Consider the following 13,209-nt stretch of genomic DNA (forward strand, 5'->3'; position numbering starts at 1 on the left):
GGGTGGGCGAGCATGTGTGTGCCCCAACGGCTATCCGCAAGGGCAGGCGGGCGGGTTTAGCTTGTGGGTGGTGGCCGGCCAAGCCCTGGTCTGGTGAGCTCTCTTCCCTTTACAAGTCTCAGCCGTGTGCATGACCGAGCACCTGGCGACGGCTCCTGTCCACGGACGTGCAGATGAACGTGGCCTCCAGGCGGGACAGGTGACGTCCCCTGCAGGTGCAGAAGTCAGCTTTGCGTTTCAGGGATTCCTTTGGGGCTTCCCGCCAGGCCTGCACCCGGGGTTCTCCTGGAGGCCGCTGGATGGTCTTATAGGTCGCATCATTGCCCAACGGTTTGACAGACGCCTTGACGACGTTCCCTGTATGTCTGCGTGAGATCCCCGTGACCTCCGTCCCAGGCGTGGCCGTGCTTACCACGTTGGTGCCCATCCCCCTTCGTCACAAATCCCAGAACCCCACCGGCCCTCTGCCTTGGAAGCGAGCGACCCAGCGCGTCCTCATCCCCTTCTCTGCCCCGTGTTTCCCCGGGTTTGCGATGTTGAATTTTCAGTCAGTGTTGATTGCTTTTGCTCTGACTGTGGAGAACATTTGCTGGTGTTCCTGTTATTAATTTTGTTAATTGGACACAACCAGTTCTTGGAAATTGGGTCAAATATTGAATGCACAGCAAGGTGTTTGCAACTAGCAGAACACCCCCATGTCTGGCACCCAGCAGACACCTGCGCACCCCTCCCTCTCCGCCCCTGCTCGTCCCCCAGCGTCGGCCCATCACTGCGCGTGTGGATGGTGGCCAGTGGTCACACTGTGTGAGCGCAGAGAGGTGAGCAAAAGGCTCTCCGGCTGGTTCTGGTGTGGACCCGGCTCCCCGCGCGCAGGTGAAGGCCTGCCTAGCGCGCATGCGTGAACCGCGCAGGGGCGGGGAGCCAGGGACCCAGAAGAGGGCGAGCGCGCAGAGCGGCTGGGAGGGGGCGGGCCCCTGGCGTCCAATCCGCTGCCTAATTCCCAGCCCGAGGCTGCACACCTGCGCTTATCTCGCCCCCAGAGGTAACGCTGGAGGAGCGGGGTCGACCTCAGTCGCAGGGGCCGGGGTGGCTGGCGGGGTGTTTTCCAGCCACAGACACCTGGAGCCTCGATGCCGGGTCAGCCCGGGACCCCTCCAGGCAGGCGGCCAGTTGCAGGGGGGCTGACGGCACCGTGGCAAGCCGTCCCCTGACGCAGGGCTTGGGGTGCCTTCTGTGTTCCGGAGGCTGTTGGGGTGCTCTCGCTGTCCCGAATCTGCACCGGTTTCCAGGGCCTCCGCGGGCGGACAGGTGGGTGTCGCACATTGACGAGCTGCCCGGCCATAGGAGCCTGTGGAGCGCGCCAGTGTGGGGTGTGTGTGTGTGGATCGCGTCCCCGGGCTCAGCTGGGCGGGGCCCACGTGCGCCACGGGACTTGCAGGCCGGCACCTGGCGCGTGGCGGTGCGCGTTCCCTTTGCGCCCGAGTGCAGGGTAGCCGGACTGCGCTGCCAGGTGGGCCCTGGTCCACTGGCCGCTGTGGTCTTTGGGTGCGAGACCCTCAAGGGCCTTGAGCTGGGAAAGCGGGCCCCTCCTCAGGCAGCCAGGTGCAAATGGGGACGGGAGCTTGGCCCCCCGGAAAGGGGCCTCTAAAAAAGATTTGGGGCGGGCTCCTCCAGCCTGAGGCCGTGCAGGGGTTGCAGACCGACCGCCTCGGCAGGCTCCCGGCGACCCCAGCTGCTGCGCGGCGCACGCGTGTTTACTGAGCATGGCACGCGTTGAGCTGCGACCAGCCCCGGCGAGGGTCAATGCAGGCGGCTGGGGCACCACGGAGGGCCGTGGGGTACATGGCATCTGCCTGTTTCCACGCACAGACCCACACACCTCCGGTGTTCCCCTGGGAGGCAGAGCGGAGGGTCTAGGAGGCCTCGCGAGGACGGATCTGCGGCGCTGACGCGGTGTCCTCCAACGAGCCGGCACTTGGGAGCCTTATGCGCTGCAGAACCCGGGCCTCACAACAGTGCAGAGACACACTCTGGGGGCACTGTCGCCCATTTGCGGGCTGCGGTCCAGAGGATTTCAGGGGTGGCTCCTCCTGTGGGACACAAAGGCATAGGTGGCTGGACGTGCGCCCTGGCTGCCAGGGCAGGGACGGGTGAGTCCTGTGCACGTGTGAGCCCCAGGTCAGGGAGCCAGGGCCTGGAACAGGGAGGTCGGGGCGCAGAGCAGACGGATGGGACGGCGCTCTGCCCAAGTCCAAGCTCAAAACTGCACCACACACTCGTGCCCCCCCAGGCGTGTCAGGGTTTGGGGGCCAGCAACGCTCACACTGGTTGTCTTTGAGCGTCCGTGTCCTTTTGCTGCCAATGTGTTGCTGGACACATTTTAAAGATTTTGATCAGCGCGATTCCCACGCAGCCCTGGTGTAGTCTCCGCGTGCGCCTAGTGATACTGGCTCGCCGTGCCCCTCGCAGGCTAACTCTCAGCCTAGCCCTCTGCCCCTGGTTCACTCCTCCCGCCCCCCTCCCTCTGCGAACACATGTGTTCTGTACTTAAGAAGTCTTTCTGGATGATTCTTTCTTTCCTTTGGCTTGTTTGTTCCTACAATTCCACACAGGAGTGGTCGTGTGAAAATTGGTCTTTCTCGACCCTCACTAGCCGCCGATACTCCTCTGGGTGCATCCATGTTACTGCAAATGGCAAGATTCATTCTGTGCTGGCTGAGAATAGCTCCTCATCGACGTGACCGCATCTTTATCCAGCCATCATCACGGCAGCTCGGCTGCTTCGTGATCTTGGCCGTTAGGATAACGGCATAGCATTAAACATGGGGGTATGTAGGCTCTTCGAATTAGCGCGTGTTTGTATCTTTGGGTAAATACAGTGGCGCAACTGCTGGGTCCGTAGGGTCGATTGTATTTTCAACTTTCTGAGGGCCCTCCACAGTTTTCCAGACGGCTGCAGCAGCTTGCACTCCACCAGCAGTGCACTAGGGCTCCCCCTTTCTGCACACCCCTCACCACAGCACCTGCTGTTTCTTGTCTTGATGATGTGAGCCGTTTGGACAGGTGAGAGGTGCTATCTCATTGTGGTTTGATCTCCGTTTCGCGATGCTGAGTGACGTTGAGCATCTTTTTCATGGTCTGTTGGCCATCCGGATGTGATCTTTGGAGAAACATCTATTCATGTCTTCTGCGCGTTTTTAAAGGGATTTAGTGTTTTTGGGTTGCGAAGTTGTATCCGTTCTTAATATATATTTTGGATACCCAGCCCTTTATCAGACATGCTCACTTGCAAACTTTTACCGATTCCGTAGGTTGTCCTTTTGTATTTGTCGACCGTTTCCTTCGCTGATCACAAGCTTTTTTATTTTGAAGAAATCCCCGTAGTTCATTTTTGGTTTTGTTTCTCTTGCCCTTAGAGACGTGTTTCGAAAGAGTTGCTGGGGCTTGAGCACGAGGTTGCTGTCTGCGTCCTCCTCGAGGATTTTTATTTCTCTGTCTCACATCAAAGCCTTTAAACCACTGGATTTATTTTTGGTCTATGGTGAGAAAGCGCCCCCAGCTCTCTCTGTTCCACTGCACGTGTGGCTGTCCGTTTTCACACTGTTTGTTGAAGAGAACCTCTTCCCGTTGGATGTTCTAGTCTCCTCATCGAGACATTGAGGTTGGCCACTGGTGTTGTGGGGTCCGTTTCTGAAAGGTTCTCTGTTCTGTTGCACTGATACGTGTGCCTGTGCAGCTGTGCCAGTACCATCGCTGTCTTGATGATCACAGCTTTGTAATGCTTGGCTTGAAATCGACAGGTTAGTGAGACCTCTGGCTGTTTTTCTTTCTCAAGATGAGTTTCGGCCTCTTCAAGGTGCTTCTTGTTCCATACAAATTCTTAGGCTTGATCGTCTAGCTCTGGGAGAACTGTTGTTGGTATTTTGACAGGGATTGCATTGAATGTGTAGATGGCCTTGGGACAGAGACATTTCCACGATATTTGCTCTTCCAGCCCATGAGCGTGGAAGGTCTTTCCACTTGTGTTGCCTTGAATTTCTTTCTTCAGTGTTTTATGGTTTTCAGAGTACAGGTCTTTCACCTCTTCGGTAGAATTTATTCCGAGATGTTTTATTGGTTTATTTTTGTGCAACTGTAAATGGTATTGTTTTCTTAATTTCATTTTCTGCTGCTTCATTAATGGCGTATAGGAAAACAGCAGGTTTCTCTATATTGAATTTGTATCTTGCGAACTTAGTGAATTCATGTCTCAGTTCTGGTAGATTTTCGGTGGAGTCTAAGGTGTCCCTTTCCTGTCAAAGTCTGGACATAGTGTCCATGGATCGAGGGTTCATGATCTAATCAGTGGCCATTGGTCTGCAAGCTCCTTGGGACCTTCCCAGATGGAGTGTGAACCTGGCCGCTGCTCTGAGGACAGGGAGAGACCAAAGAAAGGAACGGCCACTCCAGATTGGTAGGCGGCCGTTTGGAGCAGCACGGGAACTCACGTCCGTGTCTTGTCTTGGCAGCAGCAAGAGGAGTAGATCTCCACACCACCTGCCGCCTCTTACAGGTTTATACCGAGGCCGTAACTGGGCTCCGTCACGGGGACCATCCAGATGGTCTCAACACCACGTCACTGTCTCCAGGCCACGTCCTTGGAGCAGCCTCTGGGGGCAGGGAAGGCGAGGGAAACCCACATTCCAAGGGCAGGGGAGGGGTCGGAGCCTCTGATTCCCTGGGTCCAGGTCACGGCAAGTGGTGGTCATGGCCTGTCGTCCACCGTCTCCAGCACCCCGCCCCTCCTGCCCGGCTCTTACAGCCTCACGTGAACCTCAGTTCTGCGTGTGCCCTGAGGGGTCAGGAAGGGGTTTCGCTAGCCCGGAGATGGCTCCTGTGGCAGCTGTCCCACTGTGCTGGAGGCAGAGGTCACAGCAATGACACAGGGGCATTCAAGAGAAAGCACAGATTAAGACAGCGGTTCCCCACATGACCAGCAACGTTCTCCAGCAAGAGGCCCATGATCCCAACCGCTGACTGATGAAATCCCCGAGGCTGGAGGTCGGATCACTCAGGGCGTTCCCCGTGTCCTCGTGAGACCCGAGAAACGTGGTGCTGTAGCAGGCTCGTCAGGCACGAACACACAGCACTGTGCTGGGACAATGACACAGGTGTCACCATGGGAGGCAGCAGGTGGCCAAGGCCATCGTATTCTGGAGGACAGCTGTTCTCATTGAAGACACTTGGTGTTCAGTAGGGCAGACTTTTTGGCCGACCCTCAAGGCTCACTGAGCGGATCCAGTCAGGGCGGCCAGGTCTGCAAACCGATGGAGCGAACGATGACAGCAGCCAGACGACCGTCCGTCAAACACAGAGTGTGTCCATCTGGCCTTCAGGAGAGGGAGCTTGTCATCTGCTGTTTCCACGGGACAGGTTCTCCTCTGGGCCCAGGGGAACCCCGGGTACAGCGGCCCAACCACCCAGCTGGGAGCCACCCCCAAAGCTTTGTGCCACAAAACCACGGAGGCCCATCGGGTCTGCCCACCAAATACCCGGGTGGTGGGACAGTGCCTGCCAACCAGTGACTCTCCCCTCATGTGACAGGATGGCTGCCGTCCCCGTGGTGTCCATCCCACGTTGGTGGTACAACTGGGGTTTGTTCGAGTGACTTTTCTGTTCCCAACATAGGGATGGCTGGGTGTGCAAACGTCCTTAACACAGAGTAAGCCCCATAGATCCTTTCCAATTCTGAGCATAGCCAGCCATGCCTCTGATGGAGGTCTTTCTAGAACCTTCCAGGGAGCGGTTTGATGGGCTGCCTTTACGGTTTGACAGGAACACACTACCCTTGCCAGTGTTACGGACACGCTGTTGGTAACGTCAGGTGGACAGAGTGCTGGTCCTCGCCTGTCCTTGCTCAGTGCCTGCCAATCTCTCCCTGGAGGGGCGATACCCACCATTACCATCCTGGCCAGCTAGAGAGGGCGGCTGCCCGCATACCCAGCAGTTGGACTGATTTCCTTGCTGGGCATACGCTGGGGCCACGGTGGGAAGGTACAGCCCAGGTGCCCGGCCCGTGACCGGACCCCGCAGGAGCAGCAGAGTCTCGGGAAGACGGTAGGAGCAGGAACTTGATGGGGAGGCCTCCCCTTCTACAAGAATGACCCTCGAGCCCCGCACTTCAGATGTAAACGTGGCTGCATCCTCAGGAGTTTGTCCAGGGCGTACGTCCCAACCATGCTGGCCCCGGGAGGCAGCCCTGTCAGGCGTGAGGAGGGGGACTGGTGGGATATGGAGGACCAGGGCCCCACCCTCTCCCCTCCTTCGATGGTGTGTGTTCCATGCCAGGTATAGTGTGTTTCAGCGGGTCCGACGGCAGCAGGACACGGGGTTCCCAGCGCACACGGAGTAGTTTCCCGTGCCCCGGGGGTGGCAATGACGCGTCTACCCCGGTGGGACTTCCCGGTGCACATTCCAGCCCCTCAGTCCTGTCCCGGGTGCGATGGGGCTGCTGTCCTCAGCAGCGGGGCACGTGGGTCCCCAGTGGGAGTCGGGGCCTCGACTGTGTCCTGCAGCTTCCATAGGTCACAGACCCGGGTGCCTCAGTGGGGATCCCCGTGTGGCATACGGGGCAGCAGGCCCTACTGGCTGACCCGTCAGATGTACCAAGTCTGGACGGTACTGTGGTCCACGTGGCCAAGGTGGTTTTCCCTGCGAGGGATGTACTCTGCTGCCTGATACTCCACTGTTCCCCCCAGGCCTGCTGCTGTGGTTCTAGGGGAGATGATGCTCCAGGCCCTCCACGTTCTTCCCCCGCCCCCGCACAGTGTGATCTTTGGCGTGTGAACCCCAATCCCTCTCTGTTCAGCGAGGTCCCGTCCGTGGCACCAGCTTCCCTAGTGGTGGCAGCCTGGTTTGCTCGGTGACAGGGAAGGCTAGGGTTAGGCCAGATGCAGTGTCCACGCGAACCAAGGCACACGGAGAACCCTCCGTCAGAGGGAGGGGCCGGGAGATCCGTTTGCCGATTCCGTCCTGGGTGGGAACTTCATGGATGGTGCCGGAATCCCCTGGCACTTGGCCTGGGCGTCGACGAGAACACACAGGACATGGGGATGGTGCATTGACCCGGTCACGGGTCTTGTACGCACGGCAGTCTGCATCTGTGGCTCGAGGCCACCCCGTCCAGCCCCTGAGGTGGCCGCTGTCTGTGCCCCCAGTCTGCTGTCTGTCCTGAAGGGTCCACACCAGGGCCGAGCCTCGGCTGGGGCACGTGCCGTCTGACTGCCAGGAGCCGTCAGAGCCCGCTGAGCGGGGCATGAAAACTGAGGACCACGTCAGGCTCTTGCAGACGGACCTACACGTCCTTCCACGTATCCTGGCCCCGCACGGGCTTATCCGTGCTTGTTCACCCGTCGGCTTCCCATTGTCCCAGCCGCAGGCTTCACCCCTCTAGCGCAGTGGGGGACCGGCCGGGGCTCTGACCAGCAGCCCTGGGTCTAGGCCTGGCTGAGCAGGCTGCGTGGCTTGTTCCCGTTTCCGTCCGGACGGCGCCGTTGCTGGCTGAGTGGTGCCTCCCGTCCAGGGGCTGGATTCCACGGTCAGGCCCATTTCACAGGCATCAGCCCGGATTTCGTGGCTCCCTCTCCCAGGCTACAGGGACGTCCCAGGGAGAGGGGCCCGGGTCTCTGGAGGGTGTACACACCCCACAGGCCCAGTAGCGCCCACGTTTCTAGAGACGTGGGCTGGTGGACAGGGTCTCTTCTGCGGCAAGTGGGCGTGGCCCGTCCTCACAGGGGGTTCAGCCGTGGCGGAGGGGGTCGATGGAGCACAGCCTGGCCCCACGCGCTGCCGGGCAGGGACGTCGGACACAGGCGCTGCTCCTTGGGAGAGGCTGTGCATGGAGGAGCTGGTGATCTGCGGAAGGATGGCGGCTTTCGATCCTTCCAGACCTGAGCCCAAGTTGCAGGGGACTCTGTGTGTGTCCTGTGTCTGCCACGTGGCCAGCCCGCATTGTCTGGAGTGACAGACACGTCTAAGTCGAGTGTAACCCTGTGTGTGCGTGTGATTTGAGTTCTGGGCCGCTGTTCTGCTAATTCTTCCCTCTGGGGGGGCCTGAGGTAATCCTTCAGTGGAAGTTTGTCCGTCCTTCCTGTCTGTGGGTTAGAGACCTTGCCGCCCCCAGGTGGGGTTAGCCCAACTTTGCTGTCTAGACGGTTACTAAGCAACCTAGAATTCGGCTGGAGAGCCCCCGTGCCTTTCAGTTCAACCAGAGGCAGCCGGGTGGTAGGGAAGGGAAGACGCGCGTTCTGGCTTGTTCCCTAGCCCGTTCTTGTGTGTGCTTTCCTGGGAAGTGGGTGCCCTGATCTGATTCGACGGTGGGTGGGGTACCGTAGCAAACCCCGATTTCTAGTGCGCTGGTGGCGGAGTGTGTAGAACCGTCTGTGGCACGGTCAGGGCAAGCCTGTTCCTGACCACGTGTCCGCAGTGGTCCCTGCATGTGGTTTATACGCTCGCATAGGCAGGGGTCCCTTACACCCCTGTGTGTCACTGGGGAGAGCGTCGGCTGCGACCTTGTCTGGGGCGCTCGTTAGTGAGCTCTGAGCTCCACCGCTGCCTGTTGTCGCGTGATACTGGAGAGTGGAGGTGTTTGGTGGGCAGACCCACGTTCCCGTTGTCCCACCACGTCCTCCTGCTGCGCGTCCCGCCCGCCCCGTGGGTGAGGCGCCCGTGCGAGCCCCCAGCCCTCCTCCTGACCTGCAGGGACCTGTGTGATGGAGCTGGGGCTGTCAGCCCGCGCCCTTTTCTGCCGCGAAGCCTTACCCCGTGCTTTATGTCCCGTTGTGCGGTCACCTCCCCGCCACGTTCGGTACCAAAGAGCCGAGTCACCAGCTCTCGCCCGCGAGTCTGAGAGGAGACGGACCCGTTCCGATGTCCCTGCCAGATCTCTCCTCGCCACTTTATGGCTCTTAGGTCAGCATATTGGGCTGTTCCTCCTGGTCTGAGGCTGTCGGGGTCAGACCGTCACTGGTGCTGGGCAGCAGCCTGACAACGCGCCGTGGATGGCGTCGCGGAGGCGCACCCGTCTGGACGGCGTGTGTTGTGTTCCGTGCCCCGGGGCAGTCCCCGTCACGCGCTGCTGGCGAGTTCCCGCAGCCCCGCTAGTGGCCCAGCTGGGATCCCCTCAGCTCGTGCAGAGGCCCCCCTCCCATCTCCGGGTCCCGCTCAGAAACGCGCCCTCTCCCTGGGAGGACTCTGCTCCGAGCTAGTGCCCTCAGTCTGTCAGGGGTCTGCTTGGCCCGTTCCAGAATAGCCCCTGGAGGTGACGGGTCACTGGTTTGCTTTCTGTTAGCGGGTCTGCTGTTTGTAGAGCCTCAGAGCCCAGTGAGCCTTTCAGGCAGCGGGATCTGTTCTCACAACACGGGAACGTCTCGGTCCGAAACCCACTCAGGGAAACTTGGGCCCTGCAGTGTTTTCAGTCCCCGGTGACCATGGTGCACACCCTTGTGAGTGAGGACACTCTCGTGTGTGTTCTGAGTCCTCACTGGCTGGTGCCAGCGTATCACGGGCTCTGACGGTGTTTTCCCGCTACGTCAAGGCTGCGTCGTGAGTCTCTGTCCTCCTGTGGTCCCCCCTCTCCCCAGTCAGCGGGAGTGGGGGGCAGTGGAGAGAGACAGAGGCAGAGAGAATCTTAAGCAGGCTCCATGCCAGCATGGAGCCTGACTCGGGACGATTTCACAACCAGGAGATAACAAACCTGAGCCAAAACCAAGAGCTGGATGCCTAACCCCGATGAGCCACGTGCCCACCCAAATTTTATCTTTTCGAATTTAAAAATACCCAATTCTTAAGTCTTAAATTCTTTGCTATGACTATTGCTTTCCCTCTTATTTTTTTTTGTCCATGTTTAACTGAAATATGATTTTCCAAGGTTGTTTATAGCATTTTTAATTATTTTTATTAAGTGTATCTCTTGTAAATAAAAAAGCAGATTAGATTCCCCAAGCCAAAAGACTCCTTGATAAGAAAGTTTAAATTGCTTATATTTACTGTCAAAATATGAAACAAACTTGAGCTGACTTCTCCATCTTTTTGTTTCCACACTCATCCTTGTTCACATTTAAATAATGTTTTAGTTCTTTTTTTCTTGTCTTATCTTCTTAAAGTATTTCTTATTTATTTTGCAATGATTTGGAAATTAGATAGTCTTTTACAAATTACTAGTTTTAATTTATTGTATTAATAAATCCTTATTAAATCAATATTTATTTAATTACAAAATCTGAAAACAAAAAATTGAAGACAAAAAACTAACTTAGAAAGCATTCCATTTATGGAAGGTGACAAGTTTAGCTTTGTTTACCTTTAATATTCCATTTCACTTATTCTGGTCTCTCTATATTTGGGGAAGCCTCATTAACAAAGCTGAAATCTTTATTTTCTAGATTTCCTTTGACTACCTCTGTTTTCACAAAGGCAGAACAATCATTTAATCTTTGTGAGATCAAGAGTTATCTCTCTATCTGGAATCAGATAGTAATCTGATTTCAATATATCTCATCCTGGTGGGCAGGATGGAGAGAGTGGGTGACAGGCCTGCCCAGTCAACGCAGTTCTAGGTGGCACAAATCATGATTCTCTTTAAGCTGTAGAATCCCCCAAATCAGTGATGGCCTTGCAGCAGTGTAGGAGGCAGTCGAAAAGGGTACTAATTGAGCTGTCACAATAAGGAGGCCTAAATGCATATCCTGAGAGCCAGAAAGTTCAGGCAAGAAGAGCAAATAAGGAGAGGGAGACCTTTGCTAGGTAAATACCTCAGCTGGAAATGTCTCTTTCTGGCGTATACTTGGGGAAAGTTTGACTGACTGACTTTCAAGACTCTGAAATATGACAGAGAAACACCGTTATATTTATAATGTTCTACCTTCCCGTCATTACTTTGACTCATTTCTTGATCTTCTCCTTGGGAAACTTTCCTGGACATTTTTGCACCTCAAAGTCTCGCTTCTCCTTTCTCCACTCATCCCTGTACACTCCAGATAAGTCATTGCTTTCTGTACTTTCTTGTAAATTTGTGGGTTATATATTCCTTTACCATGGTTAGCAAGTGAAATTTAGTAATTGTTTACTGTTCTGTTACTTCTGCCAGACTATGAATCTTCCAGGTTTGGGGTAATACTCATTTGGGGGTAATACTCAGTTCATCATTGTATGTAGTAGCTGGCACAGAGTAGGTCCTTAGCAAATGATGCTGTATTGAAAACCACTAAGGTTCCCGAGAGAAAGTGTGTAGAGAGAGAAGAGAGGAACGCCTTAGACCCCTTTCCAGAACTATGCTCCAGCGGACCCGGGGACACCAGCCTCTGGGCCCAGAGCAGGGAGAATTTCACACACGCCCTTAGGGTGCTTCCATCTGCTCCTCAGAGCACCCATGAGGTGAACGTTTCCACGTGCGAGAGCAACCCCAAGTGCATGCGTTTGCAAACACCATGGAAATAACAAGCAAATGTTGGTGAGCTTGCAGACGGAAACAGTCAGAGTTCCTGCCATTTCCAAGCTGTGGAGCCTGGGCAGAATCCGTCACCTCTCTGTGTCTGGGATGCTCATCTGTAAGCAGGAGGTCCTGAGCAGCGCCTGCCCCGACAGTGGACCCAGAGGTTGCCCAGGGCATGGAGTGCTTAGAGAAGGCACTGGCCCCGCAGAACAAGCAGTGTTAGTGCCTCTCCCCTCGCACGCCGTCCCTCTCTCCCCCCGCTCACGCGGTGCCACGCCACGCGGCCTCGGGCTACCGCCGGCGGCTCCCCACTGGAGTCCTCTGGGAACAGGAGCACTGGCAGCGACGCCTCCCACCTGCAGCGTGAGCATGTGACTGAGACCCCCAGGCCGGGGTCCTAATCTGCCCTGGATCTTTCTGGGAGTGTGGGAGCATCACGGGTGCTGCCTGACTCCGAGGCTGGCGTACGTCGTCATGCACATCTGGTTCTCCGGACGCCTGCCCTCAGAGCCGGGCAGCCTGGGGAGAGGCCACATGGGAGGGTCGAAGGCCCCCTAGGCTGATGGCCAGCCGCGGCTCGCCAGCCCGGGTGGCGCCGGCGGTGCTGCAGGCCCTAAACTGCAAGTGTGTGAGCCATGTCTAAGCGGGTCTCTCCCGGGCCTACGTGGTTTGGCGGCATCTCCTCTCTCACCGCAGGACTGGGATGAACCTCAGTCCACCTGGTCACCTCCGTGGCTGCTTGTTGGGTGTGTTCAGAGACAGCAGCAGCAAGGTCGCCTCACGTGGGGTGCCAGCCAGAGAATCGTCCATGTGTCTGAGCAAGCCCAGGAGACTGGATTTCCTCCGGAGGCCATGTTTCACTCCCGGCGGGTGATTCTGTCTCGCTTTCAACGAGAGGCCGGCGGGGTCCTGGAGCGAGGCTGCGGGAGGTGGGGGCAGCCACCCTCTGCTCCACGCGTCACAGTCTTGGCCCTCACACCGCGATCACCACCGGGCGGGCCGTGTGGATGGGGCAGCTTCTCAGTGTGGGGCTGGCACTGGTCCCTGCGGGTTTCCACTGGGTGGACATCCCTGGGCAGGGGCTCAGCCCGAGGGAGTGCTGGAAGGGAGCCGAGGTCATTTGGAAGTGCTCTGGGGCTTGATTTAAACAACACTCACGCTCGTTAAGAAGTGTCGCCTTTATCAGCAGGGGATTGGCTGGGACCAGAGTCCTGGCTCCACATGGGGGGGCTGCCCATCAGCGTCACCCGAGCTCTGAAGACCACCTGTCCCCGCGCCCCTAGTTCCACGGGCCTGGGGTCTGGACATCGGTGCAGACATTCTTAAAGCCCCCCGCACTGGGGAGGAGCTCAGTCAGTAAGAAGCAGCGGTAACCCTTCTTCCAAGTAACACTTCCAGGTTCCGTCCACACCACAGGCCTGACAAGGACCAATACTGCCCCGTCTGAAGGATGGGGACTGAGGCAAGCAATGTGATGCGAGCTGCCCAAGGCCTGTTTGGCACCAGAAGCCCTGCTCTTAATCTACCCGGGGCGGGGGTCTCCCTGCGTGTCCCCACACCGCCCCCGAGAGCCCGCTCACAGCCTGCCGCACCCCTACCTGGGAGGACATCCCGTGGCAGGGGTAGAGGATGGCGCGGTCATCGTCTTCTGCTCCCTGGTCCAGGCAGTAGCCGCTGGCTTTGCTGTTTCTCACCTACAGCCAGAAACCGAAGGAGAAACCCCATGGTTGGGGGGGGGG

General features: G+C 57.3%; 1 protein-coding gene across 1 annotated transcript in view; it reads right to left on the bottom strand.

Moving 5' to 3' along the window:
* Nucleotides 1-1,913: 1,913 nt before the first annotated feature.
* The window catches only part of GALNT9 (polypeptide N-acetylgalactosaminyltransferase 9), a 78,384-nt gene continuing 67,088 nt past the window's right edge, over nt 1,914-13,209 (bottom strand). Inside the window, exons 10-11 of the mRNA XM_040619425.1 lie at nt 13,069-13,164; nt 1,914-2,090 (exon numbers count right to left, since the gene is read on the bottom strand). Of these exons, the coding sequence (XP_040475359.1) occupies nt 1,914-2,090; nt 13,069-13,164 (273 nt within the window). The remainder of the gene's footprint in view (nt 2,091-13,068; nt 13,165-13,209) is intronic.

Source organism: Ursus maritimus, unplaced genomic scaffold, assembly GCF_017311325.1.
Source record: "Ursus maritimus isolate PB19 unplaced genomic scaffold, ASM1731132v1 scaffold_33, whole genome shotgun sequence".
Lineage (NCBI taxonomy): Eukaryota > Metazoa > Chordata > Mammalia > Carnivora > Ursidae > Ursus > Ursus maritimus.